The following is a 13,815-nucleotide window of genomic DNA, read 5'->3' as shown; positions in this document are numbered from 1 at the left end:
TGTCATGCGTGTAGTTATGGTTACCAAACCGGAGAATTGAATTAATACGCAGACGTTTTCTTTTCATTTATAAAATTCAGGTAAAGTTGAGAGATTTTGTTCAATTTGTCCTTTTGTCTGTTTGCACCTGCCTCACCATTATCTGCCATAATATACTGACCTTTTGCACATATATGTATATACTTCTTCACTTTTTCAAATATCAACTTAAAGATGTTCAACACATTGTTTTTCACTTCTACTATTCTTTAGAATGAAACATATTTATTACTGTAACCAGACTGCATTTATTTAGACATCAGTCATTACTTTATGGTTGAATTTTGTCCTTCCATGAGGCTGACATACAGTATTGCTATGGGGCAGTCAGGTCTCTTCATGCGTGTAAATGCAGAGAGAAGGTCTTTCTGCAGTGTGAATCATTTGGGGGTTTTTTCAGCTAGTTTTCATTTTGGTATTTATTTATGACAGAATTCCCATGGGCCTCATGATCCCTCTTGTGTCAACACTTTTATGTTTTTTTGTTATTTATTTATTTTTTTCTTACAACCAGCATTTCTATTTTACACAGAAAAAAAGGGAATCCAATGAAAAATCTGACGTTACATTATGGATTTAGAAAATGTTCCTGCTGTAATTATGGGTGGTCTATTGATTGACACTGAGAGTTATTGCACATTTTATGAAATTGCTGGGCAGTAAAACTTTATGCTCTGTATTAACTAGATCTGTATAATTAATAAAAATGATTAAAAGTTAAATGTTTTAACTATGGTCCTGATCCAGGCTGGTAAACAAAATTGCAGATGGATTATTGAAATATGTCCAAAAATAAATGACTATAAGCCAAAAAAAGACTGTACAATTCTAATGAGTTTGAAAGCCAATATTTGACATGATCACCTTTATTCTTCAACACAGTCTGAACAGAATGTCTTTAGTCTTCAGGAATAGTTCTCCAGGCTCCTTGAAGGACATTCAAAGCTCTTCTTTGGATGTTACTGCACTTTGTTGGCATCACACGCTATATTATGCCTGTCAAACTGTGTTATCTTTCATTTTTCATAGATTCAACTAAAACTAGTAGTGTTTTTTGCAGACTGCTTGTAATAAAGTATCTAAAGATATGATTTAAAATTGCTTATTTGCTAAATTGTCTGCTATGTCTAGACACAACACTGGTTAATCCCTTGAGTTTGGCACTTTTTTATGCTTAAATTACTCAGTGTTTACTATCTTAACAAAACAAAAACATCCCTAATCACTGCACAATAATACAATAAAAACGGTTACCACTGATTAACTTTAAATAACAAACAATTGGTTCTTTTTATAGATATGGATATTTTATGGATAGTTCTACTACCTGATGAGTTACAGTTTAAGTTACACGCTGGTATGTCACTGGATGCTGTCACATATATGATACTGGCATGATATGGTTCCACTGGTCCACCGAGACTGAGACCTAACCCATCACCCCAAACAGTTGTGGCTGATGGCTGACTCAACCTGAGTCTGGTTTTGCCAGAGTTTTCTCCTTGTTATAAATGGGAGTTTTTCCGTCCCACTGTTGCCAAGTACTTGTTGTTTGGTGCTATATAAATATAATTGAATTGAAAGTAATTGAATTAAGATAGAAAGGTCACTGAAAATTTATATAAAGCTGCTTTGAATAGACCTGTGATGCAACATTTCTGGCCCAATAGAACGACAGTGCCCCAATCCATCGGACCTGAAAAGTCTCTGAATGGTTTGATGAGTGTGAAAATCATGGAAATCATATGATACAGCCTGTGCAGTCACCAGATCTCAACTCAGCTGAACATTTATGAAAGATTTGATCCCGGGGGTAAACAGTACCATAAACCATATCATCAAAACACCAGTATGTCTTTAAACAGTGTTTTCCAATGTTTCCAAGTAGGTTACCAGATACTTGGCCCAACAAGCAGTATGGCACAGATTAAGTCAAAGCATAGTTGTTTTTTTGTTTTTGTTTTTTAACATTGATAGTGATGACATAAGCAAAAAAGATGCTGACATTTATGCACACATAAAGCTGCGGCATCTAGCCCTCTGCTGGACTGACACGGTGCTGCTGGAGGCTTTTACACAGCTGTTTCTGAAAAGCAAATGTGCAAAAGATACTGACCACTATAATACACAATCTATATTTATCAGAGACAGCATTTAATTATGTGTGTGCATTATGGGTGTGTGAGAGTATTTAAATATAGTAGTGAGTAACAGCCAGTGCTGCTGTGAGTTTTATTTACTTGGACACACCTACAGCTTTTGGAAGATAAAATGAAACTTTAATGATCCCTGTAACCAAACTGGGTCACTGCGGCACAAGACAGTGTTGGAAACTGGGTATAAAAATGGAAACAAATCAGTCAATTTGGCACAACATTGTTGATTTCAGCTTGTGGAACATGATTGTGAACAATGAGATGTGTCGGATAACAGCAGGAGGACTTCCACAATGGAAATTTAAAAAAACAAATACAAACAAATTGTAGAAGATATGACAATATGCAAATGATTACCTAGCCAAAAAATTAAAAATGCTGATTTGGACATATTAAGTCACAGAAAGTATAGAAAAGGTGCAGAGTGCTCGTCACGGTGAACGTCACGCTGGTGTGGAATGAGTGGAAATGTGCCTATATGGATTTTCCCACCTGTCTTTGACACAGTGACCTTTTGATGTTGCGTTTTTACAGTGTGGTCCAGTGTAGAGAGCGTGGATGGAGCGGGGGGGTGCAGGGGGCGGCAGAGGGAGGGAGCCGTGCATACGCCATATATGGGCACACCACCGACTCTGCATCGCTATTGGCTGCGGGTCTTATGCAGCTGCTTGTCAACAAGATGGCCTTCCTCATCTCGCCGTTTTGACACTGATTATTTTGGTATCCCCGAGAACATACCGTAAAAGCTTGTGTCACTTCTAAATAGATAGTGGTCGAGCGGCTGTTGATATTCCTAACAAGGCCTACAGTCAGCTAGACTGTGTCCAGAGAGCTGACAAGCACGCCATCCTCGTTGGCTGCCACTACTAAGACAAGGTTGATAAATAGAAAGTAGCTGCTGGCTAATGACGACGTTAGCCTGTGAGTGAGCTAGCTTAGCTACGTGGACACGGATAGTTAACTCGTGTCACCTGCATTTGACCAGACAGACTGGTTGGAGCGAAATTCAGCGAGGAGACACTTGTCATCGACAGCCTGTTGGTTAAGAAGGTTGTCTGCTTCAGTTAAAACCACTGAGGTAAGCCAGCTGCCAAAATACAACGCTCGGGGTCTTTTTTAAAAAAAATCGTAGCTTGCTAGCAAGCGCTGTCATGTTATTATGCAGGTAAGTTGTGCTATTCAGCTAGCAACCTTGGTAGCTACTAACCGACCTGTTTGCTATGTGCGACTACTCATTAATAATCTATATGAAGTATTCAAGTCTGTAGAAGATTTTTTAGGTTACCCTCGACGTTAGGTTATGTTAATTATTAAAGTGTTGGAAACTTGGCCAATAAGGTGATGGGAATTTTTACGTTACTATGCCGCTGTGTAAGCTAACTGTTTGCTACTTTCTCAGCCAGCTACTGGATTCCCAAAGACATTGAGATGATAACGAGCATCAAATGATTACAATAATAACAACAACAAATAAGAGTATTTGTTTCTGGATGGTGTTTTGTGATGCCACACTTGTTGGTTGAGAGTGTGGAGAGGTTGGCAGTATTTCAGCTAGTTTTCGGAGTTGTTTGGTTACCTTAAACACAACTAGGAAAGGTAAGGGATAACCTGCAGGCCTCCGAGAGCGAAGACTAAATACTCCGTGGCACAAATATCTAGATGTATGCACTGCGATAGAAAATAAAATAAACTTCTCTTTCGTATAATGTTGTTTGTTTATAAGCCCATATGAAGAAGTCTAAAGGAAATCTGTTTTTGTGACTGTAGCATAATACTCTATTTTAAAAAGTCAATCTTACACGGAGTTCAGTTTGATGTGATTTTGTTTGCGAGTGTTTGATTTGCCCTCCTCCTTTCAGATGTTCAGTTGGATAACACTGTTGACACAGTGGCCTTTGTGATTGAATCAAAACTTGCATCACAGTCTAATTTGTGATGTTTCAGCACAAACGTGCAGACACACACAGACGCAGTGAGTCCTGCAGTCTACTCAGCCACACTCCCCAGGTGTCCAGACAGAAAGCCTGCTCTCACGTAATGTTCCTGGGCAGACTGCTGGAGCAGTGCGCTCTGCCCTATTGTTGTGTTGACAGTTTGCAGCAAAGCTGGCCTGCTGGCTGCTCGTCTGTTGCATTGTCTTCATGCAGGGAGGGAGATTGAGCTAAGGCTTTTTGGCATGCTTGGGTCCCATCATTCGTCTGGCTGAAATGCTGTGAAAAAGAGAGCGGGAGAGCTAGAGGGTGGTTGGAAGGAGTTTGAGTTACTCTCACTCAGTGTTATTCAGGCTGACTTCTTTGCAAAGATGGCATTAGACCAGGAGCTGACAGTCTTAAAGGGAAAAACAGCAACACCATCTTAAGTTAAATGCTTTGGTTCAGCATCTGCTAATCCGCCTCGTTAAACCTTAAATTAGAGTTTACAGGGATGTAGTACACTGTGTGTTCAGAACTGTGCTCACCTGGTGAGAGTGAAACTGCTCTTCATTTGTATAGGGAAATGAGTCCCTCCAGCAGAAATGGAGTTTTGATGTAAAAGGTCAAACCTGCAAATTTGTTCTAACAGCAGGATTTTGCGAGCAAATAAATACCTTTTTATATGTGTTGTGTGGAGCTATATTGTGTAAAACATTTGCTTTTGCAGTTGTGTAGTTGACATTTCTTCAGTAGGCTTCAGTAGCACCATCATTGCATGAGATGTTTGCATCTAGGCTGTGGAGTTCGGTGTGTACTTTCTACATGCGCTAAGTCATTATTGTTGTTTTTATTCTTTTTTGTTTATTTGGCAGTTTGTGTATGTAAACGCACAGTTAAATAAATTGGTGGTATCAGTCGCTACATTTGTTGGGACAGGTTTGGAGGGATTAGTTTGTTACAGGATGCGTAAACCCAAGCTTTTATTCGCAGCAACTGGCTCTAATGAATAGGGAATAACTTTCAATTGCTGGTCAGTCTAGTACAAAATATTATAACTGAAAGAGAAATTAATCTCCAGCTTTGTCTAGCTTTGTATAAAAACAAAACAGGAGTACACCTTCTCTCACACATGCTCTTTATGTGCAGACCTCAAGTATACACAAGTCCACGCATATACGTTTGTTTGTTTGTTTGTTTGTTTGTTTTTTTTGAGCAAACTGATTTTAAGATGAATTTTTAATCATCATATTTATCACTGTTAGTTTTTACAAACATGGCTAAATAAACCAACATACAACTTGCTATTCACAAAGTTCATTACAAATATTACAAATAACATATTGTGAATTTAGGTTTATTAGACAGCTGCTGCTGCTTCTTATTCTTGTGGTGGTGATAATTATTGAGGATGGCTTGTAGTGAGTGCTATAAATAGCTGCAGCAGTATATATTGGTGTGCTTTTCTTGTATAAACTGATGTGCTTTTGCCTCTCATTAGTAGTGTGGCAAAAAGACTACTTTTAAAGCTAAAAATAGGTGTATAGCACAGCCAATAACATTTGAGATTTATACATTTTTACATCTTGATCCACAGCATAACAGAATAAATGTGTAAGTTCTTTTCTTTGTGCATACTCATAGTTGAGTTGTGAATAAATTTTTATGAGTGTTCTGCATTGTACTGCAGTGCACTGTAATGTGGCTTAATAACACAAATGTAGACTCAGAAGGGCAATAATCATGGGGCATGATCATTTGAGGATGTTGAAATACGATTCAGTGTGTCATTTGCAGTTTGTGTCACAATTGTTACACCCCTGGAATAGTTAAGATGACAGGTTAACTTCAGAGTTTCATAATTGACTAAATCACCGTCATAACGAAATGAATCACCTTCATATCTCTATGTCTCCTTAAAGGAAGAGTTAAACTGGTCAAACAACTAATGCGTTGTCATTTAAATGTATACTTATTTAGCATACACAGACTGGAAATTGCTGTTCACCTGGGCTGTCTGGTTGCATTCGTGTTCTGATGTACTATTAGTCAGTCATCTGACAACAGATGCAAGGAGTTATGCAATATCAGTGGAGCTGCCTGTTAAGCTTTATGGAAACGGAGAATACAGTGAGTGAATACAGAGAGCAGGAAGTAAAAGAATAGACTTGCTAAAACCCAGAGGAGCAACCTGGCTGAGTCCCACTGCTTGCCAGATTTTCATAGAACTGAGCAGTTTTGTTCTTTGCCAGTGCCAACACATCCACGAATAGAGAAAGAGGGTTTTCTCCAACCTTCTTTTAATTCTGTTTTTTGTTAGTTTCCTTATAGGTAGGAAAGTACAAGGAAAATACAAAAATAAAAATGTGACTGTTTTTTGTTTTTGTTGGTTGTGTGTGGGGTTTTTGTATTTAAAAAATGTTTTTAGATTTTTATTTTTTATTTGCCATTTTTATATTTACAGGAATGTAGGTGCTATAAAGTCTGGTCTGCAGTTTAAAGTGGCTGATGTGTTGCGTGTGAGAGACTTCATAATAGATTGCTGCTGTGGGCAGGCATTCTCTCTTCTGACCCCTCTTGTTATGCCATCCAGTAAGGTATGAAAGATGGATTGCTTGCAGTGAGAATAGGGAGAGAGAAATGGATAAAAAGGAGGCCGAGAATAAAAGCGTTCAATAGACATCTGTAAGGGGTCGTGGAGCGAGGCAGGAAAAAGGGCTCGCTAGCTTCTTTTTCTTTTTTCTTTTTTTTTTTTTTATATTCCTCACAACAGTATAATCTCAGCTCTTAGCCGTGTTGTTGCTGTGTGATTATAGAGGAAGCGTTTGAATTGGTTCACCACACTGTGTGGGTGGTGTTTGGTTTTTGCACCTCTCTGAGCTATTCCATTAGTCCAAATGTACAAAGCACCACCCATCCAGTGTGTCAGACGAGAGGCACAACCAACGAAAATGGAAAGCAGGGTTTGGTAAAAAACAGTCATACAGTAAACAGGTCTTCAATTAGCTGTGTTATCAGGCAAGGTAGGTTCGAGAACTGCCAACCACTCTAGTTTATGTGATCCATTAAAACACACCCTGTATGAGCTTACATGGCCATTTCTCCTTAGCAGTTGGGATTACAATACATAGATGATCACCAGCTTTTGCACAGTGCCAACTTGTTCTATCTGGGAATATTTATTATGGCCTGTAGTAGAATAATGTCCCCTGTCACCCTTTCTAAGAATGGGTGGAGGAAATCGCAAGAAACATTAATCATAACTGAATGAAAAAGGGTGGATGCAACCTCAGGAGAACAGTGTATGACGTAGATGAACTTCAGCACCAAACGGGTACTGTAGCAGTCAATCAAAAGTTAATTACAGATAAACAAAACTGCTTTTTGTGAAAACCTCACTGGAGCGAGATCTGAGCAGACACGCCACACAAGAAGCAAGAGAGGGCTCAGTTGTTGATATCATTTATAGTATGACAACTAGACATGTCAACATGGTGTTCAACACAGCGAGCAGTTGTTACTGCTGTTGTCTCATCTTGCCATGGCTGTAAAAACTTCTCATGCAGTGTAGGGCTGTCACAAACGATTATTTTGATAGTCAACTAGTCACCGATTATTTTTGCGATTAGTCGACTAATCAGATCCTGCGTCCATTGGGCGTAAAACGTACAGCTTATTGCACCAGCATGCGTCTGCTCTTATATATCGTTATTTCTCTTCAATCCTACTTATTCTTGCATCTTTTGGGATCTTACAAAGCTTCAAACGACATGTTAACTATTAGATTAGTCGACTAATCTTTAGAGTCTTCACATTATTTATATAGGGGTCAGGATGTCCCCGTCAACATAGTCTGACAGTCGTTTTTAACAAAATATTGCCATGAACGAATCAAACATGATTCAAACTACATTTAAGCTGGGGTGGGTGGTCAGTTTTTACATCTGTATTTCTGTGGTTACATTCAGGTCTGCTTTAACAGTTTAAACATATTGCTTACGACTGACAGATGAGGTGTAATTATTCAAGCTGTTCTCAGATGTCATGGACACTTTCAGGTTAGCAGTGTGCCGAACATGTTGCTCTGTTGCCACTTGTTCTTTAAGTGTGCCGGCACGTTCCTGGCAGTCCATACAGCTGGCATAGCTGCTGATGCAAAGCATGCTGGGTGGACTAAAGGCTTTCCCTCTTAGCCTGCAGCATACGCTCCTTGGCAGGGAGAAAAGGGTGAGGACAGGGAAAAGGACTACAACAGTTTCACTACTAACCCGCCTTCTCTGCTGTTTGCTAAAAATAGATCCATCATATGCCTGCATGCTCCTCCCTGTTTTGCCTTCTATCAAGTCCTCTTTGAAGCCTGGAGATGCAGAGGGAGCGGGGGAGAGAGAGGAGCGTCCATTTGGCTCTTTTGTGTTCTGTCTTTCATCCCTTTCATCTGCAGGCCACAGACCCCAAACCTGAAATGGAATCCCTTTAATTCGATTTTAGAGGCTCCAAAGCAAGTGAGATGATCTTGGTGCACAGTAGCAAATGTAACCGCTTAATCAGGTTTGGCCAGAGTAGGAGGCAGACCAGTTGTGATTAGTCCAACAGCAGTAGGATGATTGTTCTGTTCTCAGCCCTTTAGCGGCGCTGAATGTGAACTCTGTGAATACTTCACAGCAGCTGTTGAGGACAGCCCTAGTTGGCCATTGATTATCTGACTTGATCTCAGCACTGATGAACACTGGCGAACTGCAGTTTAACTTTTTCTCTTCTTCTTTCCTCTTCTACTTCCTTTTCCCTCTATCCTGTCGTTGTAGGTTGTATGCCCAGCGCCCATCAGGTTGGCTCTAGGACAGGGAGCCGACAATGAGAGCTCCGGGTGTTTGCTGGCCAGTGTAGATGCCGATATGCCACGGTGGTCCGCATCCTGATGGACCGAGACACCTTCTCCCACATCCGGCTGTGGTGCCCACGCCCCTTTGGCACCTACTCCCAGAACAAAGCTAGGAATCCAGGCTCAGGGGGGAGTGGTGGAGGTAGTGGTGGTGTGGCAGGGTCCCCCTCCCTCTGCAAGTCTGAGCCCTCTTCAGGTGCCAGAAATGAAGATGTAGGGATGATAGTGGGGGTGCAGGAGCAGAATGGAGAAGAGGAGGGTGTGGGTTCAGAGAACACTCCACCTGAACCTGAGCTTGACTCCAGCTCCCTCACACAGAACCAAGCCACTCAACCCCCTTCAGCCCCTCCTACACCACCCTCCTCTGGGTCCCAGATGGAAGATGGCCGTGTTTTGTTAGACACCTGGTATGTTATTAAGCCAGGTAATACCAAGGAGAAGATTGCCTTCTTTGTTGCGCACCAGTTCAGTGGAGCTGGACAGCCTAGACCCAGTGCAATGAAGGTAAGGAGGTGAAACCGTAAAGAAGTATTGTATTTATTTATTTTGTAGTTATATAATTGTTTTTGTAAGATATTTTAGTTAGAATTGAGACAAAGACCTAAATGCATTTTTTTTTTTTTTTTTTTTTTTTTTTTAAAACAGGTCAAAGGTAACTGGGCGACTGACTGCAGTAAAGCCAAAAGGCGGAGGCGATGTTCATCCTATGACCCTCCAACACGCTCCCAAGCTTCAGAGTCACTTCTCAGCAATGACCCCTCCCTTACACCTCCCAGCCCTGATGAACCACAGCTGGGAGGGGTGAATGAAACGGACCTGCTTTCAGTCGCAGAGATGGTTGCCTTGGTTGAGCAGAGGACTGCCATGGCCCTTCAAGGGATTGTGGGTGTTCATGGTAACCAACACCACCACCAGCCCTCTATTACCACACAGAGCCCGGGCCTTACCCACCACCAGCACACTCTCCTGCGGGGCACAGTGTCAGACCCCTCTCCTATGGTTTTTGTGTCAGACAGTTCCAGTGGTCAACCCTCCAAAGAGGTCCAGAAGTCGTCGTCTCCCATCCAGACAGACCAGCAGCTTGAGGAGCAGCAGCAGGAGTCATTCAGGGTTGCCCAGGCCATTGCGCACTTTGAGTCCCAGAACCTGGAGAATCAGCTTCATCTGGGCCCTGGTTCTGGAATAGAGTCCTGTAATCAAGACAGGGGAAGGGAGTGTAGGAGAGGAGGTGAGTCTGGTACGGTAACACCTCCTCCACCCCCCAGCCACAGTCATGGTGAGGTTAGGATAGCTTTCAGAGTGTCAAATCTGGACCCACGGTCTCAACTGGAGCCAGCTGGCAGGTCCCGCTGTATGTTTATGAGCTGTGGTGGTGGGAGTAATCAGGCAGCAGCCAGGGCCAAAGAGAAAATTACCTGTGACCTATACCAGCTTGTCAGTCCCTCATCAAGAGACCCTAGTAGTCTGCTGCTTGCTGCCACAACTGCTACCCCGAAACCAGATGGAGACCTCCATCACCCTGACAGGCCGGCCTGTGGCAGCCCAGACCCAACCCAGGAGCTCTCTTCTGGGGAGAAGAAGGCTGTAGGTGTAGGAAGGGAGCGAGTGACTGGTTTCCATGTGGAGGTGGTGGTGACAGGTGCTGTGGATCAGTGTGTGTTTTATGGCAAGGACAGTACAGAGAATGTGCAGGAGGAGACTGTATGTTTTGCTATGCCTAATGGGGGAGGGGGCAGTGGGGGTGTTGGAAACTCTACTGATCCCTCATGTGACGATCCCCCTCCTGGACAGCTCTTTTTCCTTCAGCCCCCTCGGGCTGAGGAGGAGGATGTAAAAGGAACGGGCCCTGTCAGTGGGTCAGGAATGTGCTCTTTGGACTGCGCCAACAACAACAGTCCTGGGGCAGGGGTGGCAGTGGGCTCAGGGGAGCGGGCGACCCGACCAGACTCTCCTAGCGTTGGAGAAGACTGTTCAGACCCTTCACTGTGTCGCCTCTACCGTCATGTTTCCCATGACTTCCTGGAGATCCGCTTTCAGATTCAGCGACTCCTTGAACCTCGACAGTACATGCTACTGCTCCCTGACCACATCATGGTCAACATCTTCAGCTACCTGCCAACGCGCTCGCTGGCAGCCCTCAAGTGCACCTGCCACTACTTCAAGGTATTGATTGAGACATATGGGGTGCGGGCTGTGGATTCACGGTGGAATCAAGACCCTCTCTATAGAGATGACCCCTGCAAGCAGTGTAAGCGACAATATGAGCGCGGGGATGTTTCTTTGTGCCGTTGGCACCCCAAACCTTACCACCATGACCTGCCTTATGGACGTTCCTACTGGATGTGCTGCCGGCGTACAGATAAGGACACGCCAGGCTGCCGTGTTGGACTCCATGATAACAACTGGGTCCAGCAGCCTGCTGATGGCTCTCAACCCATCCGCACCAAGCGGGAAGACAGAAGGGAGGAAGCTAGGTAGAGAAGAAAGGGCACACCTCACATATACCAACTCTCATCTCATTCTGTGCACCTCCTTCTTTCCCACTCTCATCTGATCAGAGGACAAACAGGAACAGAGAGGATCAGCACTCCAGGACTGTTTTGTTTTTCTTTGCTGCAGCACTCCTTCCTCATACCTGCCCTCAGTAGGAGGTGTTTCAGTGGTAAAGAAGGAAGAGAGGTGTGTCACTCTCCTTGCCTTGTTTGTTTTTGTTTTTTGAAGCCCTCCAGAATCCCTCTCTCCCCCACTGTGCTCCAGAGTGGTCACTTTGAAAAGTTTCCATACCAGGGTTGGGTCCCCTACTGCTGCTGTTATTCAACCCTTTTTCTGCCTCTTAATCATTCGGGTTCTTGTCTAACTCTGCACATGGTTGTTAGGTAATACATGTGAAAACTTTGCAGTGTATTTGATTGAGATTAGCATTCATAAAGTGACGCATAAAAATGTAATGCCCTAGAGCCTGCTTAATTATTATTATTATTATTATTCCCAGAACTTGTTCTATGTTTCTGTGTCGTATCACAAACTTCCATGTTTGCTGTACAATGGTGCTTCAAGGAATGAGCTGTACCGAGTCCAACAGATGTAAAACTTTTCAGTGGTGGAATGTTCAGCATTAATATAGAAATGTGATTGTATAAAGCAAACTTGATTTTTTTTCTTTTCCGTTGTACAAGGTTGCCATTTGTACCTGTCCTGCACCATGCATTTCTATTTTCTGAATGTGCTGTAATGTTGTACACGTCGATCAGTCCCCTGATAATGCTGCTGAAATCATTGCCTGTGTCACTGATGTTAATTCTGAAATAGCCATTGGTTAATTACAGGCACAGTCTCTGCACACTGGCTGAGACTGAGATTTTGGGGCCGTGTCATAGTTTCAGATTGGACCCTAACCTTGCTGACCAGCCATAAAGAGGAGCCACTGAGAACTTTCTGGTTTACAGAGAATCATGGGAGATGAACCTGATTAAGTTCAGGGGGATTGAATTGGGGGGGGGGAGAAACTTGATGTCACTTTGGAAAGGCCTGATGTCACTTTTGTATGGTTTGATTGACTTGGTTGTTTGCCGTTTTTTTGTTTTTATTTTTTTTGTTTTCTTTTGCTGTTTTTTGGGGGTGTGTGTGTGTGTGTGTGTGGGTGTGTGCGTGTGTGTGTCAGTGTCAGATTGTTTGCTGTTGTATTTGCTTTTATTTTGAGGACTGAGTTCTCCCTGTACCAGTCTGTCACCCTACTCAACCTGCAAAGATTTATTTTTAAGTATTCTATGTTTGTTTTAACCCCTAGCTCTCTTCCTTTCTTCCACCCCCTCCGTCCTCCGATCTGGCAGAGGGCAGTGTTTGCCAAAGCTGTCATTCATGCTTTGAAGTGGGTTAAACCAACTACCACACGCCGCAGAAACTCTCTACACCAGCTTCCAGCCTTAAAAGCCCCCCTACCTCTTACCCACCCTGCAGGAGACTGAGGCATCAGATACCTCACAGATGATCAAGAGTATTGGGAGTCGCACAGGACCCTGTAAGTGGCTAGATTTCAGATGCTCAACAGACTTCATTCAGCTCTTCTGGATCCACCCAAAACTCTTAGAGTGGGAGTGTAAGATGAACAGTGCCTGGTGACTTGGTGACTGCTCTGACTCTCCATTCTTAGGGAGGGGAAACAAAAAGCCTCCGCCTTTCTCTCTCTTGCTTTTACACTCCCAGACCCCCCCCCCCCCCCCCCCTCCCCACAAGCTGACAGACTGGACATTAAAGAACTGATGTGATGAATGATGCTGAAACTCTGCATGGAGATGGGAAGGTGGTTGGATAGTTATGGGAGACCTCTGTGGGTTCCAGATGTGTACAATGCTCATGGGAAATATCTGCTTAAATAAAAACAGAAGTGATGATTAAAACTGGAAATCGGAATCACTACCTGGTTTGTGTGGTGTCTCAACAGCCAAGTTACGATTACAAGTCAATCTGTGTCCCTGCCTATGTATGGAGTAATATTAGAGCCGACTCGATTATTGGACACAATACAAACCACCTTTTTCCTTCCCTTGAAACTGCTTTTAACGGAAAAACGGGAATGAAGATGGGCACAGTATGAGCACACATGTTGTTGGGTGGTATAAAGCAACTCCAAACTTTCCACTGATTTTCTTTTTTTTTTTTTTTTTTTTTTTGTTTTTGAGACGGTTTTAGAGGAGGTTAGAAAAATCTTTAGGCTTTATTGAGTTAACTTCTATTAGAATTCAATCTTCACACCTTTCGAGATCGACCTGTGATTGAATCACGATGTAACCGTATACAGTAATGGCATTTTAACCTGATAAAGCATTTTTCA

The 13,815-nt window shown here is 42.7% G+C and overlaps 1 protein-coding gene across 2 annotated transcripts; it reads left to right on the top strand.

Annotated features, from left to right (window-relative positions):
* The first annotated feature begins 19 nt into the window (after nucleotides 1-19).
* On the top strand, nucleotides 20-13,615 carry fbxo46 (F-box protein 46). 2 transcript variants are annotated; one of them, XM_085479281.1, is made up of 3 exons: nucleotides 20-80; nucleotides 8,908-9,488; nucleotides 9,630-13,615. In XM_085479281.1, exons 2-3 carry the CDS (start codon nucleotides 9,021-9,023, stop codon nucleotides 11,460-11,462), a joined length of 2,301 nt encoding a protein of 766 aa, XP_085335407.1. In that variant the 5' UTR covers nucleotides 20-80; nucleotides 8,908-9,020; the 3' UTR covers nucleotides 11,463-13,615. The 2 variants fall into 2 exon arrangements, with proteins under 2 accessions (XP_085335407.1, XP_085335406.1); XM_085479280.1 differs by lacking the exon at nucleotides 20-80 and adding an exon at nucleotides 2,842-3,273.
* The last annotated feature ends 200 nt before the right edge of the window (nucleotides 13,616-13,815 follow it).

The sequence above is a fragment of the Copadichromis virginalis genome, linkage group LG14 (assembly GCF_057382275.1).
Source record: "Copadichromis virginalis isolate Kocher_CV1m ecotype Utaka linkage group LG14, C_Virginalis_male_GT1.1, whole genome shotgun sequence".
Classification (NCBI taxonomy): domain Eukaryota; kingdom Metazoa; phylum Chordata; class Actinopteri; order Cichliformes; family Cichlidae; genus Copadichromis; species Copadichromis virginalis.
Note: the sequence above shows the minus strand (reverse complement) of the source record. Positions and strands in the feature narration are given on the sequence as shown.